Raw genomic sequence first — 22,987 nt, forward strand, 5'->3', positions numbered from 1 at the left:
GACCTCCCGTTCAACGTCCTCTACCACATGACAAAGGAATTTCGGACCCTGCATTGCTATGTGATTCCGATTCGTCTTTGTTCCTCCAACACCTCCTGCAAGTTTGTCGCACTGATAGTGAATCACCCTGTTTAAAGAAAAACTTATATTAACTCAACATAACTCAGAATACTTCTCAATATTATTGAGTACGTGGGCAGTAAATTAGAAAAGTTGTGAAGTAGTAAAAATTCATGATAAATAAACTTCAATTCAAAATTTATTCGATGCAATACATAATATAAGCACTCTCACTATTTAAAAAATATCGTTATCTAATATACGTTGTAAACTGTATCATCTGACAGCAATTTCCAGTTAAGAAGCCTTAAACTAAACTCTAGAACATTATAAGTAAATATTACGTAGAAATTTAAAAATATGAATAATTACGGTCTGTTAATAATTAGAAAACACTGACAGCTATTTGGTTGCAATGCCTATAATATTACATCTAATATACAAATTGGTGATGGAGCTCTCTACAGTTTTACAATTCAAATGAGAAAATCCAGCTTTTTCCACGATAGATTTAATATTCCTGAAGTGACAGGTAGCAGTTAAAAGAGTCCAGATGGGCTCTATCATTCGCTGTATAAACAACCCCCATGAGTTCTCTGGCCAGGTGACGTGGTCCATGAAAATATACTTTCCTCCCTAACATTGAAGAAAAAAAGAAGTTTAAAATCATCTGTATTTAACATCATCTTATAAATTGTTAATAAATCTTAATAAATCCTTATTGCACTACAATAATATGACCCTTCACGGCTCAGGGTTTTACATCTAGAAAGCTGAATTTAAGCAAGAGGGCTTACATCGAATTTCTGTTTCTTTAGGCTTGTAAATCCTCTGCTTCATAATATTATGCTTTACATGGCATCTTTTCTGTACTTTTTTTACGTACACTGTGCTGCCACTTTATTAGGTACATCCCTGATGAGCACACAAATTGTTTGTCCCTCAACGTTGCAAGTCACATGACCACAGTTGTGGGTATGCAGAAGAACAACCTTTCTAGTATCAGTTAAGCGTACAAATCGTAGCAAGAATGTGGAAAAGGAGTGATCTAACTGATTTCAAACGTGGCATGGTAGTAGGTGCAAGACGTGCTGGACAAAGCATCTCTGAAACGGCAGTTTTCCTGAACTTTTCACGCACCACAGTTTCAAGGGTGTATCGAGAATGGTGCAACGAACTGAAAACATCCTCTCAACGGCACTCCTGTGGAAGGAAATCGCTTGTTTATGAGAGAGGTCAGAGGAGGATGGCTAGAATAGTTCAAGAAACCAGACTGGCCACAATGTCGCACATCACGTCAGAATACAACTTTGGTGCGCAGAACAAAATATGGCAACGGACCACTAGTTGCACTTTGTGGCGAATGGGCTACAACAGACGACGGCCATATCGCCTACCTTTGTTACCAAAGAAGAACAAGAGAGTACGCCTCCTGTGGGTACAAACAACACCAGCACTGGACTATCGAGGATTGGAAAAGAGTTGCTTAGTCTGACGAGTCGAAGTTCTGGTGCATCATGTTGATGGAAGGCTCAAAAGTTGGCGAAAACAACATGAATCCATGGACCCGTCATTTCTGACGACTACTGGGCAAGGTGCTGGGGCAGTGTTATGGTGTAAGGAATTGTTTTCTTTACACACGTTGGGTCCATTGATACCCATAGATTCATGTTTGAATACCACATCGTACCTAAATATCGTTGCTGACCAAGTGCATCCGTTCAAGTTGACAGTTTATCCTCAGTCAGATGGTTACTTCCAGTAGGATAATGCGCCGGTGCACAAAGCCCGAATCACTATGGAATGGTTCCAGGAACACGTCAATGATTTCTTTGATGCAGTGGCCCGCTCAGTCGTCCGCTGATCTCAATCCTATTGAACATCTTTGGGATGAGCTGGAAAGGGCTGTTTGCTGCAGGCCAAAAATTCCATCGAATTTCAAGGAACTGCGTGACACACTCATTTCTGCATACTACTCCATTCCTGCAGAACGTTTTCAGCATCTTGTTCAATCCATACCTAGAATAATTCAGTCTGTTTTAAGGCTAAAGTAGGCTCAACATGCAACTAGGTAGGTGTACCTAATAAAGTGGCAGCACAGTGTATAAATCGATAGAGATCTGCTTCCAGGTTCTGGAGAGTCTGAAACTTGGTAGTAGGGGAGAAGCGACCAGCTAGGTGGAGCCTAATACAGTTTCTGCGGAGAGAGGGAAATCCTCTGAGGATTTGATGTAGAATCCTCCAATGACAAATATCCCAACAATCAGGATCTGCGTGGGTAGCACAGTAGTCTCGTCACCGTCCTCCCCACACCAGGTGTTAAAAGTCCTGGGTTCGAATCCCGTCGATAACGCGAGGAACTTTAATGGTTTTTTTTTTACTCCGTGGCTGAGTTAGATGGTCTCAGGCGTAGATAGCAAGGTTTTTCTCCCCAGTAACTGGGGTTTTTTCGTCCAGCAAAACAGGCAAATCGACCATAGAACATACGTAATTTACAGATACGAACACGGGTAAATGAATTTAATTACGGGCAACCGCAAAAAATAATAAAATCCGAACCGTCAGGAGAGAAACTGTATCCTGTAATGAATTGAATTTTATGGTTGTAGTTAGTCTTCATTCTTTGAAAAAACTCTTTCTTTATTTGTGAAATGGAGGTCTGCTGTAATGATAATAGAGCGGATGCCATTTGTGAGGTTATCTATGCGTACAAGCTACCTGATCATCCAATATTTTTCTGTTGAATGTCGTAGAGCGGGGATACGGTAACTGAAACCCAGGTCTCTGGGGAATTCAGGACTGAGCGACTAATCATCCTATAAATGTATTTGATGGAAGGTGCAGTATAGAACATGAAGTAAATGCTGCTTTCTTATCCATCTGAATCTACATTTTGATATGAAGGGCTTTAAGGTATCTGTGGTAGTGCACCTATGTTCAAATATCACTCCAAAATGTGTGTGGTTGTAGACCTTTCAGGATTAATGAGTTAAACATCACTCGAAAATATGGTTGAATGACTTCAGTGAAAAGATCATCATTGTATATTTCGAAGGATTTGTTTGTAAGTTAAAGTTTAACTATTATTGAGTGAGATGAAGGAGTTTTAACTTGATGACTTCAGCCATTTGTTCGTGATTTCCTATTAAGCGGACTTCTTTAAAATTTATTTTCTGATATGAGTGATCTGTTGGCGACAAACGGGATGAGGATGGCTGGGGAGAATAAGCCGCTTTTAAGAGGGATTCCACGTTGAGGAACAGGATCTTCCTCTCCATTGAAGATATATGCCAATGTTTGAGTGTATGTTTGTCTAATTATGCCATTGAGTTTGGCGAGGCTTTGTATAAAAAGATGGAGGAAACGGTAATGGGCGCTCCCCCTTAGTTCTCCTATTGAACAGTGCACCATGCAGTCGATTGAACAGCAAATGTTTGCGGGTTTATCTGTGCTCAACAGTCTCTGACTCAAATATGTGGAGGATATAGTTTTCATCAATCCCCGGGATAAAAGTGATGCAGCTACTCCAATACCTCAATTCTCTGGCGACGTACATTTCTTTTTACTATGGAAATGGAGGCGGACAATGCTCTCCTGTTTTTGGATATCTTACTTTGCTGCACGAGAATGGAGAGAGGTTTGTTCCGGCGAGCTTGGTGATGTTATCGCACAATGATAACATCACCCCAGAGAGGCTGAGTTTTCTAAAACTTGGGAGGCTTTGAAGAAATGCGACTTTCTTTCCCCACCCATGTTCTGGATAGAATACGAATTCAGTGTGACGAATTTGGTTCCCGTCCTACGTGCGACGAATCATGTATCACCACTGACCATATACCTTACTACCCGTGTGTTTCCACTCGTCTTGACAGGGTTTTACGAGGTTATCGTATTGGATGTGTACAACTTCCTAGTGCCCTCGCGGGTAGCTCACTTGGTAGAATCGCCGTCCTGCACACACACTGGATGGAGAAGACCTGAGTTCGAGTCCTGTCGATGATGTGAGGATTTCTTATGGGTCTTTTTCACACCGTGGGTGAGTTAATTTGTCTGACGCGCACGCAGCTTGGTTTTTTTCTCCTGAAATCTCGCGTTTGTTCGTCCAGCAAACAGAAAAACGACCACAGAACACACACAATTTATAGACAGTTTACATGGACCAATATGACCTTTGTCGCTGACTCCTAAAACTGTACAACAACAAGAACTTCCTGGTAGAAGATTGCAATCGGTTGTGACTAGGTTAAAATCGACCCTTCCATTGTTACAACGTTCAATGGTGACATATCGTATGCTCAGATTCCCGATTTTAGCAGCTCTGCTCTCACGAGGCATTATTGGGTTGAACAGCATTATAATCTTCATCCCCGGACGAACATTGAAATACTGGATGTGGCTCATAATGCAGGCCATCTCTCATGATTAGAGGCCCTCCATATAGCTGTCGCGGGTTCCATTATTGATCGTAATCCTGAGACCCGCATACAACCTCTTTTGCGTTAATCTGCATAATGATGAGAGATGGTAGGTAGATAATCAACGAGGAGTAGGCGTGTACTGCGTTCAGATGCTGATGGTTCGGCCACACTTTGATCTTAGCCAAAAGGCTGAGAAGCAGTAATGCTTGAATTGCTAAGGAATGTTAACCTACGTTTACCAGCTTATTCCTCTTTTCTTTCCTTTCCTTCCCTTCCTTTCCACTTTTTAAGCGATTATTGTCGTATATCAGGTTGTAATTTCTCGCGTATAAGAATGGTTGTTGTCTTTGTTTCAGTGTAGGTTGAAAATTAGGCCCACACCCTTCGAAAGTTCCCTTGAATGTCGTTTATTTTATCGGTTTGATTGGATTTTTATTTCTTCACTGTTAATGTCTTTTATGTTCCTAACAGTATTGTTTCTCTTATTTTAATGCCTATGTATTTTTTTATTTTGAATTAAATTATAATTTAATTTAAATTAAACGATAATGTAATTTAACAAAAACGTTAATAATTATATAATTTAAATAAAACACAGTTCAAAACGTTGTATGACGTTCGAGTCAGTTGTTGCAATATTTTGATCAATATGACTGTACCTGATGCTCGAGGTTTCCTCCGTTACAGAGACAGCAATATTTTCATAGGTGGGAAAGAAAATCATTTGACGCTTCAATCCTACTGTTTTATTACTTCGTCATAATAATTAATGGGATCGGTCAGGTAAGACCTTCCCCTTCCCGAAGCCATGCCGTGATCCAGTAAGGATCCTATTCAGATGATGGCACATCGTAACTTTAACCACAGTTACATGATCTCAATGACCACTGAAGTTAACGTCATCCATCTGGAGTTTCCAATACGTCTTTTTCACTTCCTTTGTGGATCTAGAAACAATTGAGATAGGGGACTTAGGTCTTCTGAAGACACAATACATGTTTAACAAGTTCACACGAATCTTTGATTATATGGGTTAATTTTAATTTAGAGTGCCTTTAAAATTGATCCATGCACGAATTGGCTAACACAGTTTGCTAATTGCTACATGCAGAATAATGGTTTATTTGCTATTATCATTTTTAATTATTTTAACGGTCCATAGGTGTTAATCAAGTCTGTATGTGTGAATTGTGTTTGTTGGCAATTCAATTGAAGCTGAATTTGAGCAAGGAGAAACTCCCCTGAAAAAGAATGTTTGATACTTAACATTAAAAATGAATTTAATTAGTTAAAAATGTAACATTAAGATCTCAGCCAATCCCCATGAAAAATTACTACCCGGAGAAATGTCGACTCCTAATACCCCCCTTCCCTTATGGAATCTGTTTGGGGACATCGTAAAACTGAGCTTTTCCAAAATGAAGTTAATCGCGATATATTTCTGTTCTTCGATGATACAAGATCAGGTTGAAGGATTGTGATTTTAAAACATGAACTGCACGAAGTAAACAATAAAATTATATCGAAAAATCTATATTTATATTTTTGAACTGAAAAATCGTTTTCAGCTAACGTGCATGGGTCGGGGGTCCAAGCACCATTAACTTGAGCGAGCTCTGTTACACACTGCCTCTGATTTACTCTATTCCGAAATACGTGTTTGTTTTCTCGCCTCGTCAATAAGTACAAATTATGAAGAGAAAAATATCTCAGCTTTGCTTCTTGATGACAATTTTCTTGACCGCCCTTGTGGGTACACTGCAGACCTTGGTGAAAGCATGCGAGTCAGCTCAATGTCAGCAAATTGACTTCTTTTTGCATTTGAGAAAGTAAGGGGTGACAGCGACATTTAAAGTAAAATTTCTCTTGTAGTTGTAGAGGTCTTGTTGTGAGAGGAGGGGAAGGATTCAATTACAGATTGTGGGATTGGCTTCGACGAAGTGGAGATTGAAAATCATTGTACAGAAGTGGGGATGTCATAATACAGAACTCGTCTGACGAGTATCTGATTGAGTTGGACGAACACAGGGTAAGATCGCGAGTGAAATGGTTCAAGATAAAAACAATGGCTGACGCCTTCATTCATTTTGTTGTAGAGAGGGTCGGACATTCAGTTTAAGATGTCTCAAGCGTGGTAAAGAAGCGGCTAGTGTCCTGACAGGTATCACAGCTGGTAGAATCGCTGTCTTCATGGCACCTGGTCGAAATGGCACGAGTTCTAATCGCATCGATCATATGAGAAATTTCTATGGGTCTTTTTCACAATGTGGTTGATTTGTAGGTCTGAAGCTAGTTAGCTTGGTTTTTCTCCCGGAAACTCAAGTTTTTCTACCAGCAAACAGATAATCGACCACAGAACACCCGCAATTTAGAGACAATATATATTCGGTGCAATATGGCCGAAGTCACTGATGCTCCTAAAACCCTACAACAAACACAAACAAACAAACAAACAAACAAACAAACAAACAATCAAGAAACAAGTTCACCCGAAAATGTTTGGCTTCTTTAATAATAAATGATTATGCAGTATATATACGTATAGTTTTATGCATTTTTCCTGTTTTTATATTTCCTAACATAATATATAATGTCTATAAATTGCTTGTGTTCTGTTGTCGATTTGATGGTTGCTGGAAGAAAAACCAAAGTTACCGGAAGACACAATTTTTCATAAAAAACAAACTTTTAATGAGCATTTATAACAGAATTTACATAAATAACAAAAGTTTTTTTTATGAGACTTCTATAAAGCAAAGTTTCCATATATATATACACAACAATTTCAATTCGAATTTAGATATATAGGAACTACGATGCACGATAATTCACCATCTCACACACCTCGTCAACTATTCTCAAATATTCCCCGTATGTATGCATAATTTACGTTGGTTACACAAACCTTCCTTTCCTTTTCCTTTTATTGGTAATCTCTCACACACAATAAATTTCAACTATTTCTTAGGAAAGGTGCTTCTCTTCCTTCACGGGTTTCCACATATCATTTTACATTAGTTGTCTCCTTCTTACTACAAATCACCAATGTCTATCAAATCAACTATCTATCCAATCAATCACACTTATCACCTTACATCATCCGTACTTACTACAAATCTTATTTCTATCAATTCAACTACCGATTAACACATATCAAATCAATTACTATTATCATCACTTTACTTCAGTAATACTTACTACAAATCACTTATTTCTATCTTAGTTACTTCAACTTCAACTTCAACCAGCAATTCATGACTCTCACCCCCCTTGTCTCCTTTGAAGCCTTTTTTTTTATCTCAGAAGTTTGGAACGCCTCACGGGACTTTCAATCAAAATCTAGTACTATGCTTAATTTTTCATTCCTTCCTATTTTCTAAAAAGAAAAAAAAACTGACCATAACTGTAGTCTCCCTCGTGCACACACCAGATCCTTCTCTTGCAATTTTCTTGTTTATTTCACACGGCAGCATTATAACCCTTTTACGTATACCGCGCCTTCTAAAATAGATATTTTCTTGTTTACGCTTTCCTTGCTATATGTCGCCAACTTACCTAAATTCCGCCAGAGTGGCTCGAACTTTTCCGATGCAACCGCCAGCCTGTCGTGACTTATGTCTAGATGCAGCTTAGATCAAACGCTTCTAAATTAAATATCTTTCGCGTTGTTATTGTCTATGCTCCTAGTGAACCCTTGTTATTCTTGTCTGCATTTAACCGCTGTTTAATTCACACTATTTCTGCCATCTGTATTTCTAAATCCACTATTTTCAAACCTTAAAATTTAACATATTCAAACTTAATATTCAACCTTAATATTTCCATTATATTTGTAAGTGTACAATTCGAACAGTTCGAAACTTTCTTCCTGTGGTGGAAGAAAATGAGTTTTCTTCTACCACAGGAAGTTGGTAACGATGGTAATTACACCAACTGTGCTACACACCAACGCTGTGTCGTTATTGTTGGTGTAGGGTTTAGGAGCCTATATTCTACTATGTATACTGTCTGTAAATTGTGTATGTTCTCTGGTCGATTTTATGTTTTCTGAATGAAACACTCGGGAGAAAAACTTATAGTTGAGACCGACTAACCCATCCTTTTTGCTTAAAATTCCTCACGTCTTCGACGGGACTCGAACTAGTGTCTTTTTCACCTTCCAAGGCTCTGAGTGTTACAGAGTTAGGTAAAGTCTACTTAAGAAAGTGACCACTTAGTGTATTAGTGTTTAGTATAGAGAATATGAGTGATAATAAGTAAAATCTGCATAGACCAGAAAATTTGAAGTTATGTATTTTCTTTCAAAAGAAAATTATACTAAAATATTTCGAAATGATAATTCTTTTCCGAGAAGGAGAAATGTGTTTTAATATACGTGACCATTTAAGGGATTGTACCCCGACGTAAAACGGTGACTACCTGTATTTATTGTTATGTATCTTTTACAGGATATTTCTCTAAGGTCTAAATGAAATGGGAAAAACGCGTTATAAACTTTTCAGTTATGTTATTATATTTTCTCCAAATTGAATCATTAGACAGAGCTAAACAAAAACAAATCTTATGTGTGTCCTTACCGGAACTAAGACTCTTCTGATTTCCTTTAGACACTGACGAACATCCCTAACAGAACACATGACATAAGTCGCCACCAGAACATCAACAGTGTCATCTGGAATTTCGGACATGTCTTCAGCAGCGGCAATTACAACTTTGTCCAGTTGAAGGTGTGGAAAGGAGTTCATGGTCTGTCGAAAATACTTCTCGAAATATGGATTCACGTCCAGCGCAGTCAGCCGTGAATTTTCAGGATAAAATTGCAGATTGGCTCCATTTCCGATGCCAATTTCTACTATTTTCAGAGAACGACCATCCTTTTTGGCTATAGAATCTAGATCACACATGCTAAACAGTTGTTTTCGGATAGGGATGATCTGTCTGTTCCACAAGGGCAGAGCTATTTTGGAATATACAGCAGCAAATGAGTATCTTTTAACTGGCTCAAAGAGAATTAACAACAGCATGAAAGGTAATAGAATGGTAAGGGACACCATCCAAACCACGGTATTAAGTAAAAAATATAAAAGAAATTCTATTTTTATCCCTAATTTCTTTGTCGGAACAGTGGTCAACATCAAGATACCAGAAGGTATCAAAACAGTCAAACTTGCCGACCAAATGAGAAATAGATACTCCATTGAGGACGATAGAATAAATCTACGTGCAGAATGAATCGATATGTGTGGTTACGCAAATCGGATGTTGCTATATATAATAAGGAAAGTAAGACAGTGGAAATGGAGGCAATCATAACACAGATGAGCTAAAGCCCCTGACAAGGTTGGAAGATGACGAATTGTCACGTCAGAATTCATGGAAAAACTGGTTGAATGGTCGTTTTGTGAATTATTATTATAGTCAATGAAGATTTAATTACAGAATTTAATGATGATCAAAGAAAATAACCGATAAATGCTACCTCTATCTACAATCTGTCACGGTTGGTTCTGTGTTCTTCCTTTTAGGCTGCATCGCAGTTTCTTTGAATAACATGCATATTGCGTGCATTTCGCTTTTAAAACTCTTTTCTGGTTGCGAAATCAACAGAATTGGAGGAAAAGGCGTAAAAAATAACGTTGTGAAAATGAGATAATAGCAATAATATAAAAAACATGTCTCTCTAATTTGTCTCTGTAATTGCTTTTCTATTTTTCCTTTTATTTGTACACACAATTATTACCCATATATAAAATATTTACATGAAAAATATACAATTTTATATACATTAACATTCTCGTTACACATATATAAGACATTTTATTATAATTGACTCCTGGTGCATTGCTTACGTGTATCCCAGAATCAAGGGTGCCTCCTTGGCAAAAGCTCATCTCCACCTAATTCATCTGTTTTGGCGTAGAACCTGAACAAATGTAGTCTAAAAACATGTGTAAAGTATTATACCACCACCAATACAAGGCAGCTGCCCTTCTCTAGCTCCGGTTTTACGATATGTGTTTTTGCCGAATGCACAAGTCCAGCACCCAATGAGTGTAGACACCTGGGGGTTCCGACAAGTGAATTACTAGTGGAGAACTTGCACAATTATCCTCACTACCACAGAGAAACAGTAATTATTATATTAAACAGATATATACCACACTTCTTTTAAATATGCTCAGGGACTGAATTCCTGAAAACCAGGAAAACAATATATAATTAAATTACATACAGTGGACAATTAACAACCCTGTCTAGTCTGTCCGCTAGAACTTTCAAACCTGCCAACAAACAAAATGAGAGCTACTAAATGTTTCTCATAAACCTTGTATTTCACAGAAACCAATCGTTACAATAACAATTGACATAAATCAACGCAACGTTAACATAATTCAACACAATAACAATCCACATAAATCAACACAATAATATTTGACATAAATCTGTTTACGCAGAAACCTTTTGCTTTTTGGTTATTTGTGAAGTGAATTCCCAGGAGAAGCTGAAGTTCTTAGGTGAGTGCTCAATATGAAAACTGTTCTTGAGAAGGTTTCAGACCAGTAAAGTTGTTATTGTCTTCAACTAAGATATTTACATTGTTCTCCAATAAATTTAGAACCGCAGACATTAAATCCACTCTAGGTTAGGAGTACAATGGACAGTTCAGAAGTACATGGATCCACGTTTCATATTCTCTACATGTGCAGTACGGATCAGGTTCTAGACCACACTCAAATAACTTAGCCCATGCCCTGTTAGATGATAAGCAGTTGTCATAGTAGGCCTAAACCACGAAATAACTCCAGGGGTTTTTGAGAATTCCATTTGCGCAAAATACTTTCTTGTTACAAGCCCAAATTCGCTCTCATTCCATCTTCTTTCCAGACAACAGGAAATTCCTTCCAAAGCCTTTTATTCTGCCTTTTAAAGTCGCTGGCAGTGTCAGTCTTAATTCCAAGCAATGTCTTCAACTGTCCTTTTTAGGTAGTAAATCAAATCCCGGAAAGCAATATAGAAATCTACAGGAATCGTATCGCCAATTATTTGGAGTGCGTTGTTTGAAACAGTCCTTGGAATATCATTGATCATCAGAAGAACTGATCTTTGTGTGGAGATAAGTTTCTGTTTCACTTTTACCTTTGATAATTTTTGGTACCAAACACTTGCTGCGTATGATATAATAGGCAAAAATATGGTTTTGTAATAAAAGTTCAAGGTTTTCTTTGATAATCTCCACTCTTTCCTTCAGACTCTGATAATTGAGAATGTGCATAAACGGATTTTGTCCCTGAGCTTTGACACATGGGTAAGAAACTGAAGTGATACTCAAATACTTAGTTTGGGATACATAGGGGATTTGGATATTATTTAATCGGATTCTGGGCGGTGTATTGTGGCTAAAATGGTTCTTAAAAATCATAAAACTGGTTTTCAGGGAGATATTTTCGTTTTGTTGACTGTAGTCCATGCCATCAAGTCATCCAAGATAGGCTGTATTTCTCTTCAGTTCTTCTCCTTGTGCTTCCATCAACAACGATCACCATGCCAATCGCATAGGCTATCTTACTGATACCATTGTGTTCTCTTGTTAACCACTGATCCAGGAAAGGGTTCCAGAGGAGAGTTCCGAAATCTGATCCCTTGGGGCATCCTCTTGAAATCTGAGCCCAATACGTAAGATGTTTTGCCACCACCTCGCTAAAGTTCGTCTGTCACTAAAGTACGATCGCATAACACTGTAGATGTACCCATGGCACACTGTAGATCTCAAGATCCTGAGGTACGTTCCTACCATAAAGTGTCAAACGTGCATTGAAAGTCCAAAAACACAGCGAGTACGTATTTAGCAGGTGGGTTGGACACATAGTTGGTCAGAAGATTAATAGAGTCTTCAGTCGACCGTCCTTTCTTGAAGCTGTATTTTGCTTCTGAACATAACTGATGATCTTTTAGCAATTTTTGGATTCTTGGGACTAACATTCGCTCAAACCAAACAATTTCCCAGGTTCGCTAAAAGCAAAATAGGTCTGTAGGCCCGTGGATCTGATATGCTTTGTAGTTGCAAAGGACGGGTATGTGACGCTAGTAAGAAACAAAGCGTGGCATTGCTGTGAGGAAAAGACGTGTAGGTGCCAGTATTTCGACAACAGCCAACATGATTAAGTGATCCAGTTGTGGTATTGCGAGTGTACCATAACTGGCTCGACAGCGGTCGAACAACCAACCAAAGGTCATACATAGGACAGCCACAAATTGCCGACAACCGTGGTGATCGTCGTGTGTCTCGTAACACTGGACCAACACAAAGTTGCCGGTCGTATAATCAGGACACACAGACGCCTATGGCAGGTATAAATTAGTCTGAATTCAAGACACAAAAGACATCAGTCAAGCGAAGGCAGATTATGAAAAATCTTTGCGAAAGGATGCAAAGAGGAGCAGCAAAGATTTATTTACTTATGCAAACTCTAGTAGGAAGCGGATGAATCAGGTTGGTCCACTTTATATCGATGGATCGATTGTTAATGATCATGCTCAGGTAGCTAACAACATGATTAAGTATTCTACATTCACACATGAGGAGTTAGTTATTCAGAGAGGGGAATGCCAGAAGTTGATCAAATTCTGGCAGGGAGCTAAATGATTTTGTAATAACTGAGAGCAAAGTGGAAGAGAAATTGTTGAAGATAAACATAAGAAAGGCACTGGTGGTGGGTGGCTCTACCCAGTTATATTAAAGGAGGCAAAAAAAGGCAGTAAGCAAATCCTTAGCCATAATTATGAGAGCATCCTTGTATTCAGGGGAAATCCTCATGGACTGGCGATGTGCAAATGTATCACCAATTCACAAAGAGGGATCGAAGGGTGACAAGAGTAAAATATGGAGTGACCGGTTAAAGAAGCAATGTAGGATCATCTAGAGAAGACTGCATTTATACAGTGGTTTGCAAAATTTAAGGACCTCTTAGGTTTTTACCTATCGTTTCTCATAGGAGTCTGGATATGGGAAAAGCATACCAAAGGAACCTCGTGTACAGAAATGATGAAGGAAACAACGCCGAGCCAACAACGGAAACAAAACGGTACAGAGGGACTTTATTCAAAAATGGCAACACAGCACTGGCTGCCATGATACAGATGAATCACTGCCAAAGATGGAATAAAGGGAAGAGGTGATCCTCAGTATGAGGTATGGCCACCGCTAATGTCGATTCAGGCTTTGTCCCACCTGTGCATACTTAGAACAATGTTGTTGATAAGTTCTTGAGGTAACATCGTCCATTCCTCTGTCAGCGCCATCTTCAGCTGGTGAACATTTTCTGGTGGGTGTGCACGTGTCGCTAGGCGTCTCCCCAGAACTGTCGATATGTGTTCGATGGGATTTAGATCGATGAAAACGGGCAGGCCAATCCATACGAACAATGTCCTCACTTTCCGAAAGCATATCAACAGCTGCAGTGCGATGAGGTGTGGCGTTATCATCCACAAACACGATCTCGTGGCCAATGGCACCTCGGAACAGACGCGTATGGGGAAGGATTACCTCAGTACAGTAGCGTGCTCCGGTTACATTCCTCTTTCCAGTATCAGGAGTTCGGTACGTCTATCCAAGATAACGCCTTCCCAGACGAGAACACCTCGACCGCCATATCGATCCGTTTCAGTGATGTTTTCGGGGTGATACCGTGTGCCAACCTCTTGCTAGATTAGCTGAATTGCAGAATCGCTGCTGAGACTGAATCTACTCTCATCAGTAAAGAGTACATTAAGTAAAGATTTTGAGGTTGTAACCTTTAGAAATAATGTTGGTCCTTAAGTTTTGCACACCAGTGTAGTTCAAGCACAGCATGAATTTGATAAGGGGAAGTGTTAACTGAACAATTTGATTGGATGCTATGATGTGATAACAAAGGAACTGGATGCAAAAAATAATTTTGATATTATATACTTGGATATCAGGAAACTCTGCAAGGCAAAGCTGTTCACTAAAGGACTTAAGCACCTAATTTACATATAACTGTCCAAGCATGAGCTCATTCTAGCATGAAATGTTCAAATATTACCAAAAAAAATCATAGCTATCTATATTCAAAATAGTGTGTCCAGAGCCATTGAGAACTAATTACCCGGCAATTAATGTGGCCATTCTGGACCATTTTCAGGCCCTTCTTTAACAGCTCCTCTATTAAAAAGAAACGAAAGAAATGTAATTATTGCTATTAAACACAGTCCAACATCACACAGCTGATTCAAACAAATAGTTCTTGTCGCCACATACCAGCAACTAACTGGGTGAACCAGCCTCACAAAAGAAACATCACATAATTGTTAGCCCAGGAACCTACTCTACTGGATCTCCGTAGACTACATGCTGTGCCATCGAGTGCAGAGACGTATGATATTCCTGTTATTGTGTCGTCCAATAGATAACCCGTGGAAGCCTAAATCTAGTTGATCTTCCTCCCTCAATAAGATCCCCACGGTAACAATAATTCTGATTACCTTTCGAAATGTCAGGAGAAATAATATGCATTGCTTGGAGCAAGTTTCTCTCATCTAATCTACTAATACAGGGCGTCTCAAAAATACACGGCATAACTTCAGGAATGAGTTCCTCATATGTAGACAATAAAAATTTCAGTACCTTGTGATTTCCTTCATCACAAGGTAATTTGGTGGTTTTTCATTTCGACCATGTACTCAAATCAGGAGCAAGCGGATATGCACTTTATGTACGGTTTGGCGAACGGCAATGCTCTGGAGACTCGTCGTTTGCACTACGAAAGGTTCGTAGAAAGAAGATGTCCAGACAGGAAAACGTTTGAAGGTATCCATGGCCGCCTTTGTGAACATGGGACCTTTACACCTCGTGCTGCCGACAACGGACGACCAAGATCTGCGACTCCTGAAGTAGAGGAGGAGATTTTGGATGTTGTGCATGCTACTCCTGGAATCAGCACACGCAGAATAGCAATGCAACTGGCTGTTCAACGTTCGGCTATTTGGAGAGTGTTGCGTGAACACCAACTATATCCTTACCATCTACAGGCTGAACCAGTTTGGCTCGGTTCCCACTGATCTCTGTGAGTGCGAGGCGGTGGAGACTGGTTCTCACGTAGCCCTCAACTGTTATAATTATTTCGATATAAGATCTGAATTAGAAAGAAGAAGTTTTGTATTAAATGATGGTTCTCTTCTAGAATTGTTTTTAGATAAAAGTTTATTTAAATTGTTTTTAAAAGAAGAGCCGGCATTCTATCTGCACACGACATACCTCCGCGAGGTCTGGACGGAAATTGAACGCTTTCGACAGAGTAATGTTCATCTCCTTCAGGCTAAACTGCAACATGACCAGCTTCTTTGCTGGTCATGTTGCAGTTATATGTTGTTATTTCTCGTATATGTTGTCTGTAGTTATTTGCTTCACGTGTATCCCCTGTAAGCAGCTCTCGTAACAGAGGAGGTGTCTCAGACAGTGGGTCAAGTGAAATCTTTCCATCATGACAGCATTTAGTGTATTTATTCGATATGTTTAACTCATGTCCCCAATATCTTGCAATACTCACAGTTGTAACACATATTTCCTATGTCACGCTCTTCCACATTAATTACAGCTTGTTGATTATTCGCATCAGTTACTTCTATTTGATAATTAGCCCATTGTTTCTGGACCCCTCTCATTCTCACAAGTCTCATACAAACTGCAATATATCCAGCAATTTTCTATGGTCCCTCCCGAATGGGTATAATCGAGACATACTCGATTATGGAATTCTCATAATCCTTTATATGCAAATTATTTGATAGTAAAATCGACAAAGAGAGAGAGAGAGAGAGAGAGAGAGAGAGAGAGAGAGAGAGAGGAAGCAGTATCGAAGTGTTGCCCGAAAAGTAAATGGAAGTAGCAGACAGAAGCAATAGCAAGACTATATTCCAAATGGGATAGTCCAAAAACTTGGGATAATAAAAACCAAATCAATGGAACATAAAGAAGACTTAGGACAAAAGAACGCAGATTACATAAACAAACATTTGAAGCAAAATTTAATGGTAAGAAGTGCACAGGAAGTGCAAGAGGAAGGCGGATGGAAGGAGTCAATAAAGCAATCGAACAAAGTGGGCTTGTTGTTGTTAGGACATTGTGATTTGTAAAATCACAGTGACCTCTTTCTAACTGGGTAGAACGATTTAGGCCGAAGATGTCATATCTCCTACAAAAATTACGAATTGATCACTAAATTAACTTTTTTTAAAACCACTTTATGGTCCAGGTATTTGTTGAAAATCAAGCAATTTGTTGTTGTTTTATGTAACTAATTTTAATCATTTAATACCCATACTTTTCATATTTTTATCGTTTGATGATGTGTGTTTTAATTGATCAATACAGCTATATCGTGATGAATTCAGTTCAAATACGTTTCGTTTTCTCTTTGATTTGATGTGGGTGTCAACCTGTGTTTGAATACGAAAGAAGGAAGCAACTTGATTCTTGCTACCGCAGTAAATTTAAATACTGGAAAATGGCATGAAGATCTGTGGAAAGATTATCAGAGAATACTTGGAGAGCTGCAGTACAGGTTGTTCTGTAAGCGCGGGTCATAAGAGTAGGATGACTCTCCGTGTCTGTTCAAGATAGGCTTGGATGAATCGCTTGTTGGTCCGGTGGAACAAAACTTCTGCCTCATAGAGGACAATTGGAATGAAAATAGTCCCTCCTATCCTATTGAAACGTGAGAGCATGGCGGAAAACTGCCTTATTTCGTCTTGCCTTGTCTCTGATTGCCTTCAGGTGAGGAATAAAAGACCACCGGTCATCGAGAGTGACACCTAGAAATTTCACAGAACGGCGGTTGTTGTAAACTGCTCGCTGATCCTTATAGCTGGAGAGTAGTGGATGTTAACGTTGCCCTTTAAGCTTGTGACCTGGGTTTCCAGTGCTGAGCATTACGGACCCTCGATGGGGACAACGAGATCATCTGCATAGGGAAGGGTAGAAGTGTGTTGGAACTGCTTCATTATCATTCATAAAGAACTGTGGGGGGAGGGTATTTATTGATTTTATTTTTGTATATTTGGTTATTTTTATTATTTCCCCTATTAACAACTCCCCTTTATAATAACTCCCCACTTGCGCAATCTGACAATTTCTTTACAGAAAATTCCAAGTTCTAGGGGAAAATCTCCTTGAAGTGTTTAATTCCCTTTGGATAGGCTTTTTCTCAGAATAACAAAGAGACACACAAATGTTGTATAAAAAATATCAGTTTATTGGACATTTTTACATAGATACATCAAACAAAAGAAATTTATTAAACTCATGACCAAATAGATTTAATTTCATCTTCTTATAACAGAATGTAAATGAGCAAAGTAATTTGCCTATTGAGCAAACTCAAGGAGGGCTATTTCCTTTACATAAATCATAAACAACTATCTCCTCTTTTAAACTAACAAAATGTTTCTACTTCCTTACTCCTGAGTTCAATTGACTTTCAAAAGAATCTATTAACATTCTCCTTTCATTACAAAACAATTCCTACTCCAAATTGATAAAGCTCCGATACTCTTAATTTCAGTATCAATCATTACTCTGTTTTCTAACAGATTATAGCCTACAACCTTCTCTAATCTAGGTAATTATTACTATCAAATTTCTACAATTAACTACTTGCACATTCGGGGGTTACTGACATCCGTCTATCCCCTTCCAAAATTCATACTTAGTCATTCACTTATTTAACCAAATATTAACAAGTATCAATCACATCAAAAATTTTATATCTATTCCCTTCCAAAATTTATTTATATATATATATGACTTGCCCTGGGTAATGTCCTTCAGTCCATAACATTCACTAACTTATTCATTACAATAAAGTACTACTTATACATATGTGTTCAATCAAAAGTTCTGATAAACTGGTTATCGAGTGCCTATAGTCGGTGTGATGTTGGGATTACTTAAACAAACTAATCACTTACTTACATAACTTGGCAGACTTCACGGTACATCCTTCTCTAAGCGAGTAGGGGAGATTCTTTCTATCTGGGTCGCATCTCACAATCACTGGGGGCGTTCGACATAAGATGCTGGATTCCTTCCTGGGTACCTTTGTATTTCTTTATGGACGCTTTAATTTCATCTGATCAGAATGGCTGTACTCTTTTTGTCCGGCTTCGGATTTCATCAGCTCCAGCGTACTTGCTCTCAGAATATCAGGCAATATCGTTCCTTCATAATGGAGTTGACTCCTCATCTGCTTTAAGGATCTTGAAAAATTTTCCCTCTTTTCTATGGCACGTGTTCGTCTCTCACTTCGAAACTCAATCTACTTTTGACTGACTGTCTGACCGACTTCTGCACCTCAACTTCATCTTTCCACTTACTCGACTGCCTCTCTCACTAACTTATTAGATTAACGACTTAACTGTTCACTTAAAGCTTATCTCCCCCTCATACTGACTACACATTAAAACTTAGCCACTTTTCTCCACCGGCTGCTCTATCTAAAAGAACTCATTCCTTTCTTTTCTTCTCCAACTCTCATCTTACTGCTCCACTCACTGACACTGACCCACTCTCATCTTACTGCCCAACTCACTGACACTCTCTCACTCTTTTCCTCCTGCCCAACTCACTGACACTCTTTTTTCGTCCGTCTCCATCCACAAATTTTTCTTACCAGTCTGTCACGCCTCTCCACAGTGTTCTACCCAATCTCCTCCTTCCTATATTCATTTTTATCCTTTCATTTGTTGGCAGGTCAGCCAGCCTTGTGGCACGTGATTCACAATACCCCTCTCCTTTTTTATTTCCTACCTGTTAACATCCGTTGAGCTCTTTCATGTAGGCCGAATGCATCAAAACAACTCCTTCTGTGTCATCACAGCTTGTCTCAAAAGCACTACAGACAAACCACAAATGTGTCACTGGAGACCATCGCGTCTATTTTTAGAGGCTTGTGTGTGCGTTTAGCCATATGCGTTTCCGGTGCGTGACCCCTCATAAACTTGTTGCGCCGTACCACCTGCTGGGCTTGCTATAGTATTTTCCGTCAGTTTTCTGTTTTTGACGGATTTAAAGCTAATTTTTCTGTTTTCGTTCCTCCAACCTTTTAAGTTTTACAATCCTTACTGGATAATTCTTGTTTATTGAACTGACGCTATTAACATTTCTCCCAACGGCAAGAATCCAAAAAGGAAAACTAACTTCAGAAGTCAAAAAAAATATTTTATTTTTGTAAGATTTTCAGATCTTACAATTGCCGCTCCTCTCCCAAAAAAAATTACACCTGTGTAAAATTTTTTTCTCATTTTTTTTTTTTTTTTTTTTTATACTCCATCACCTTCCCTGGAATTTAACCGCCTACATCTATTTACATCTCTCTAATATACAACCACTTATTTTACACTACCTTCTGATGCCAAATATTTACAATTATATACAAGTACATTAATTAAATGTATATTTTGGGCTTTACTAAAACTATTCCCATCCCATGTACTCATCAATTAATCCTCCCACTAAATATAATTGCTGGAGTCTGTTTGATTCTTTCAGTTTAATTGCCCTTTCTGCACTGTGATTCGCAAGTCCTTCTTTCCACTGTCCTGCTACTCCCGTTTGAGGTTTCCTATTTTTATTTTCTAGTCTCCCTTCCCTTTGAGATATTATTTGCCCTGAATTTTGCCTAACCTTCTCTGTTAATTCTACTAATTCCACATTCACTATTTTGTTTTCTGCTTGTTGCCTTGTTTCGTCATTTTCTCTAATTCTTCTCTTTCTCCTTAATCTTCTTAATTCTTCCTGCGCAATCAGAACTTTATCAACATCTTTTTTTCTTTGCGGTAACTTTTGACTCGTTCTTTGCACTTGCCTCTCATTGCCTTTCCTTATGTTTCCTTTCGCTTCCACCACTGCAGTCGGTGTCTTACATTTATCATCATTTTCTCTCATCTGATAACCAACTTTGATCCTATGGGATCTACTTTCGTTTTCGCTTGGCCTGGATTTTAGGTTTTCTGGTCTCCATGGATAGAACCGACCCCTCTTCAGTTTCCATTCATTTCTTGGGTCATCAGCTTTATATTCATCTCTGTGATGTACTCTTCTTGCTGGGCAAAATCTAGCGATATGCCCATATCTGTTACATCTATAACACTTGACTTGACTTGGATGATTCCATTTATGTCCTAGGGTGGCCACAACTATAGGTTCTCTATTCATAAACTCACTTCTATGTGTGTGTGGCTTCCTCCTTGTGCCGCCTGATTTATTGCTCCTTTTTTCACATGAATTATTTTTCCAGCATTTAAGATGCAGAGCATTCATGCTTATTTGCTGCCTTTGATTTGTGCCCCTGTCGTGACAGTATTCATTTCTGCTCTCGTGATGCCTATCTCTGTACCAGCACTCCCTCGCCCAGTGATTTGTATTCTGGCATCTATAGCACCACCTACGAATTCTACCCCTGTCAGCCTCTCCAGTTCTCCATCCTTCCCTTCCATCTCCGTTTTCCTCTAAGTGGTTGTGTCTTCCCCAGGTCCGCGTATTCCCGCCTAACTGTTCCTTATTCCCTTCCTTTATTTGTTTCTTGGTGTTAAATTCTTCTAATAACTTGTTTAATTTGGCTTCCACCCCTGCGATCTGTTTCTCTAAACCTTCTAACCTTCTCTCACCTCCCCTATCCCTACTATTTTCGGGTTTTGTTTCCCCTTCGGATATTAATATGTTAACGTCCTTTCTAGTGGTCCCCCTACCATGAGAATCTAGTTTCTCCTCTTCGACGGCCAATTGTACTGCCTCTGCTAAGGATTTTGGCTTACTCCTAAGTATTTCTCGCCTATATCTTTCTCTAATTCCCGATAAAAACTGGTCCATTAGAATTTTATAGAAGACGCCATTTTCATTTTCGGAAACTTCGGTGTTTAGTTTAATTGTTCTAAACTTCTTATAGTATTCTTCCATGGTTTCGCGACTGGTTTGTGTTATGTTGCTTAGCCTATTGATTCCTTCCAGGAAGGTAATTTTCTCAGAGAATAGCTTTCTTAATATTTTCTCGAATTGTTCGAGAGTTTCAACTTCTGTGGACTGCGTAGTTTCTAAATATTTTCTCTGTGCTGCGCCTTCTAATTTAAACTCGGCCATAGTGACTATCTCTAATTCTGTTAGCCCTTCCTTTTCTTTTATCATTATCAGTTTACGCAGGAAATAGTCTACACTTTCCGATGGTTCGCCCCTAAAAACTTTTAAGAACTTACTTAATCTAAGGGATCCATTATTGTTACTCATTATGCTAGAACTTGTTTCCACTGATTCTTCCCTTCCATTATTTTCTGTTCTTTCCCTGTCCCTACTGCTATGTGCCCTTCTTGTAGCCATCTTTAATTTAATTGACAAATTAATTAACAGTAATATAATTTCCCTTTTTAAGTTTAATCTGTCCTAAATGCTTATCTCTTAGCCTAATACTGAATTCCTATACACTTAATTACTCCTAATACTTCAATATTCCTTTCTTTATATTCACCTTTATCTACTCAATCCAAGTTCAATCTGTGATCAATTCACTAATACATAATTAAACGTGTTTCAATGTTTAACACTTTAAATCTATAAATTTCTTATCTTAGCAAATTTATCTGATGATCAATCCAATTCCATATAAATAATCAACTCAATGCTTAACTTTTTATCTCCACCATTATTTACCTTAATATTTTTCAACCAATATTCAATTTTATATTATACAACAATTCTAAATCGATATGATATGTATTCTGGCTCGCCAGCTGAATTTTTTCTCAGTTTCAGCAACTGGACTTAACTTATTTCTTTGCTATTCTGGTACACTGCCTTCCGTTTGGGAATTATATCCTGGCTTGCTTTCGCCAATTGTGGGGGGAGTGTATTTATGAAAATGTTATTTTATATATTTGGTTATATTTATATTATTTATTCCCCTTCCAAAATTCATACTTAGTCATTCACTTATTTAACCAAATATTAACAAGTATCAATCACATCAAAAATTTTATATCTATTCCCTTCCAAAATTTATTTATATATATATATGACTTGCCCTGGGTAATGTCCTTCAGTCCATAACATTCACTAACTTATTCATTACAATAAAGTACTACTTATACATATGTGTTCAATCAAAAGTTCTGATAAACTGGTTATCGAGTGCCTATAGTCGGTGTGATGTTGGGATTACTTAAACAAACTAATCACTTACTTACATAACTTGGCAGACTTCACGGTACATCCTTCTCTAAGCGAGTAGGGGATTCTTTCTATCTGGGTCGCATCTCACAATCACTGGGGGCGTTCGACATAAGATGCTGGATTCCTTCCTGGATACCTTTGTATTTCTTTATGGACGCTTTAATTTCATCTGATCAGAATGGCTGTACTCTTTTTGTCCGGCTTCGGATTTCATCAGCTCCAGCGTACTTGCTCTCAGAATATCAGGCAATATCGTTCCTTCATAATGGAGTTG

General features: G+C 38.5%; 1 protein-coding gene across 1 annotated transcript; it reads right to left on the reverse strand.

Annotated features, from left to right (window-relative positions):
* Window positions 1-462: 462 nt before the first annotated feature.
* On the reverse strand, window positions 463-9,435 carry LOC150079631 (thiol S-methyltransferase TMT1A-like). Its single transcript, XM_090383147.1, has 2 exons — window positions 9,056-9,435; window positions 463-696 (listed from the first exon to the last, which is right to left on the reverse strand). Exons 1-2 carry the CDS (start codon window positions 9,380-9,382, stop codon window positions 463-465), a joined length of 561 nt encoding a protein of 186 aa, XP_090239273.1. The 5' UTR covers window positions 9,383-9,435.
* Window positions 9,436-22,987: the final 13,552 nt, after the last annotated feature.

This window comes from Mastigoproctus giganteus, chromosome 10 (genome assembly GCF_048544385.1).
Source record: "Mastigoproctus giganteus isolate SK-2022 chromosome 10, ASM4854438v1, whole genome shotgun sequence".
In the NCBI taxonomy this organism is placed as follows: Eukaryota; Metazoa; Arthropoda; class Arachnida; order Uropygi; family Thelyphonidae; genus Mastigoproctus; species Mastigoproctus giganteus.

Bases quoted from the DNA above. Each gene is read 5' to 3' on its own strand.
- LOC150079631 (XM_090383147.1), bottom strand. From the start codon at position 9,382: ATGTGTGATCTAGATTCTATAGCCAAAAAGGATGGTCGTTCTCTGAAA. The intron at 697-9,055 runs GTAAGGACACAC...CTTCAATGTTAG, and splicing joins TCAGAAGAGTCTTAGTTCCG to GGAGGAAAGTATATTTTCAT.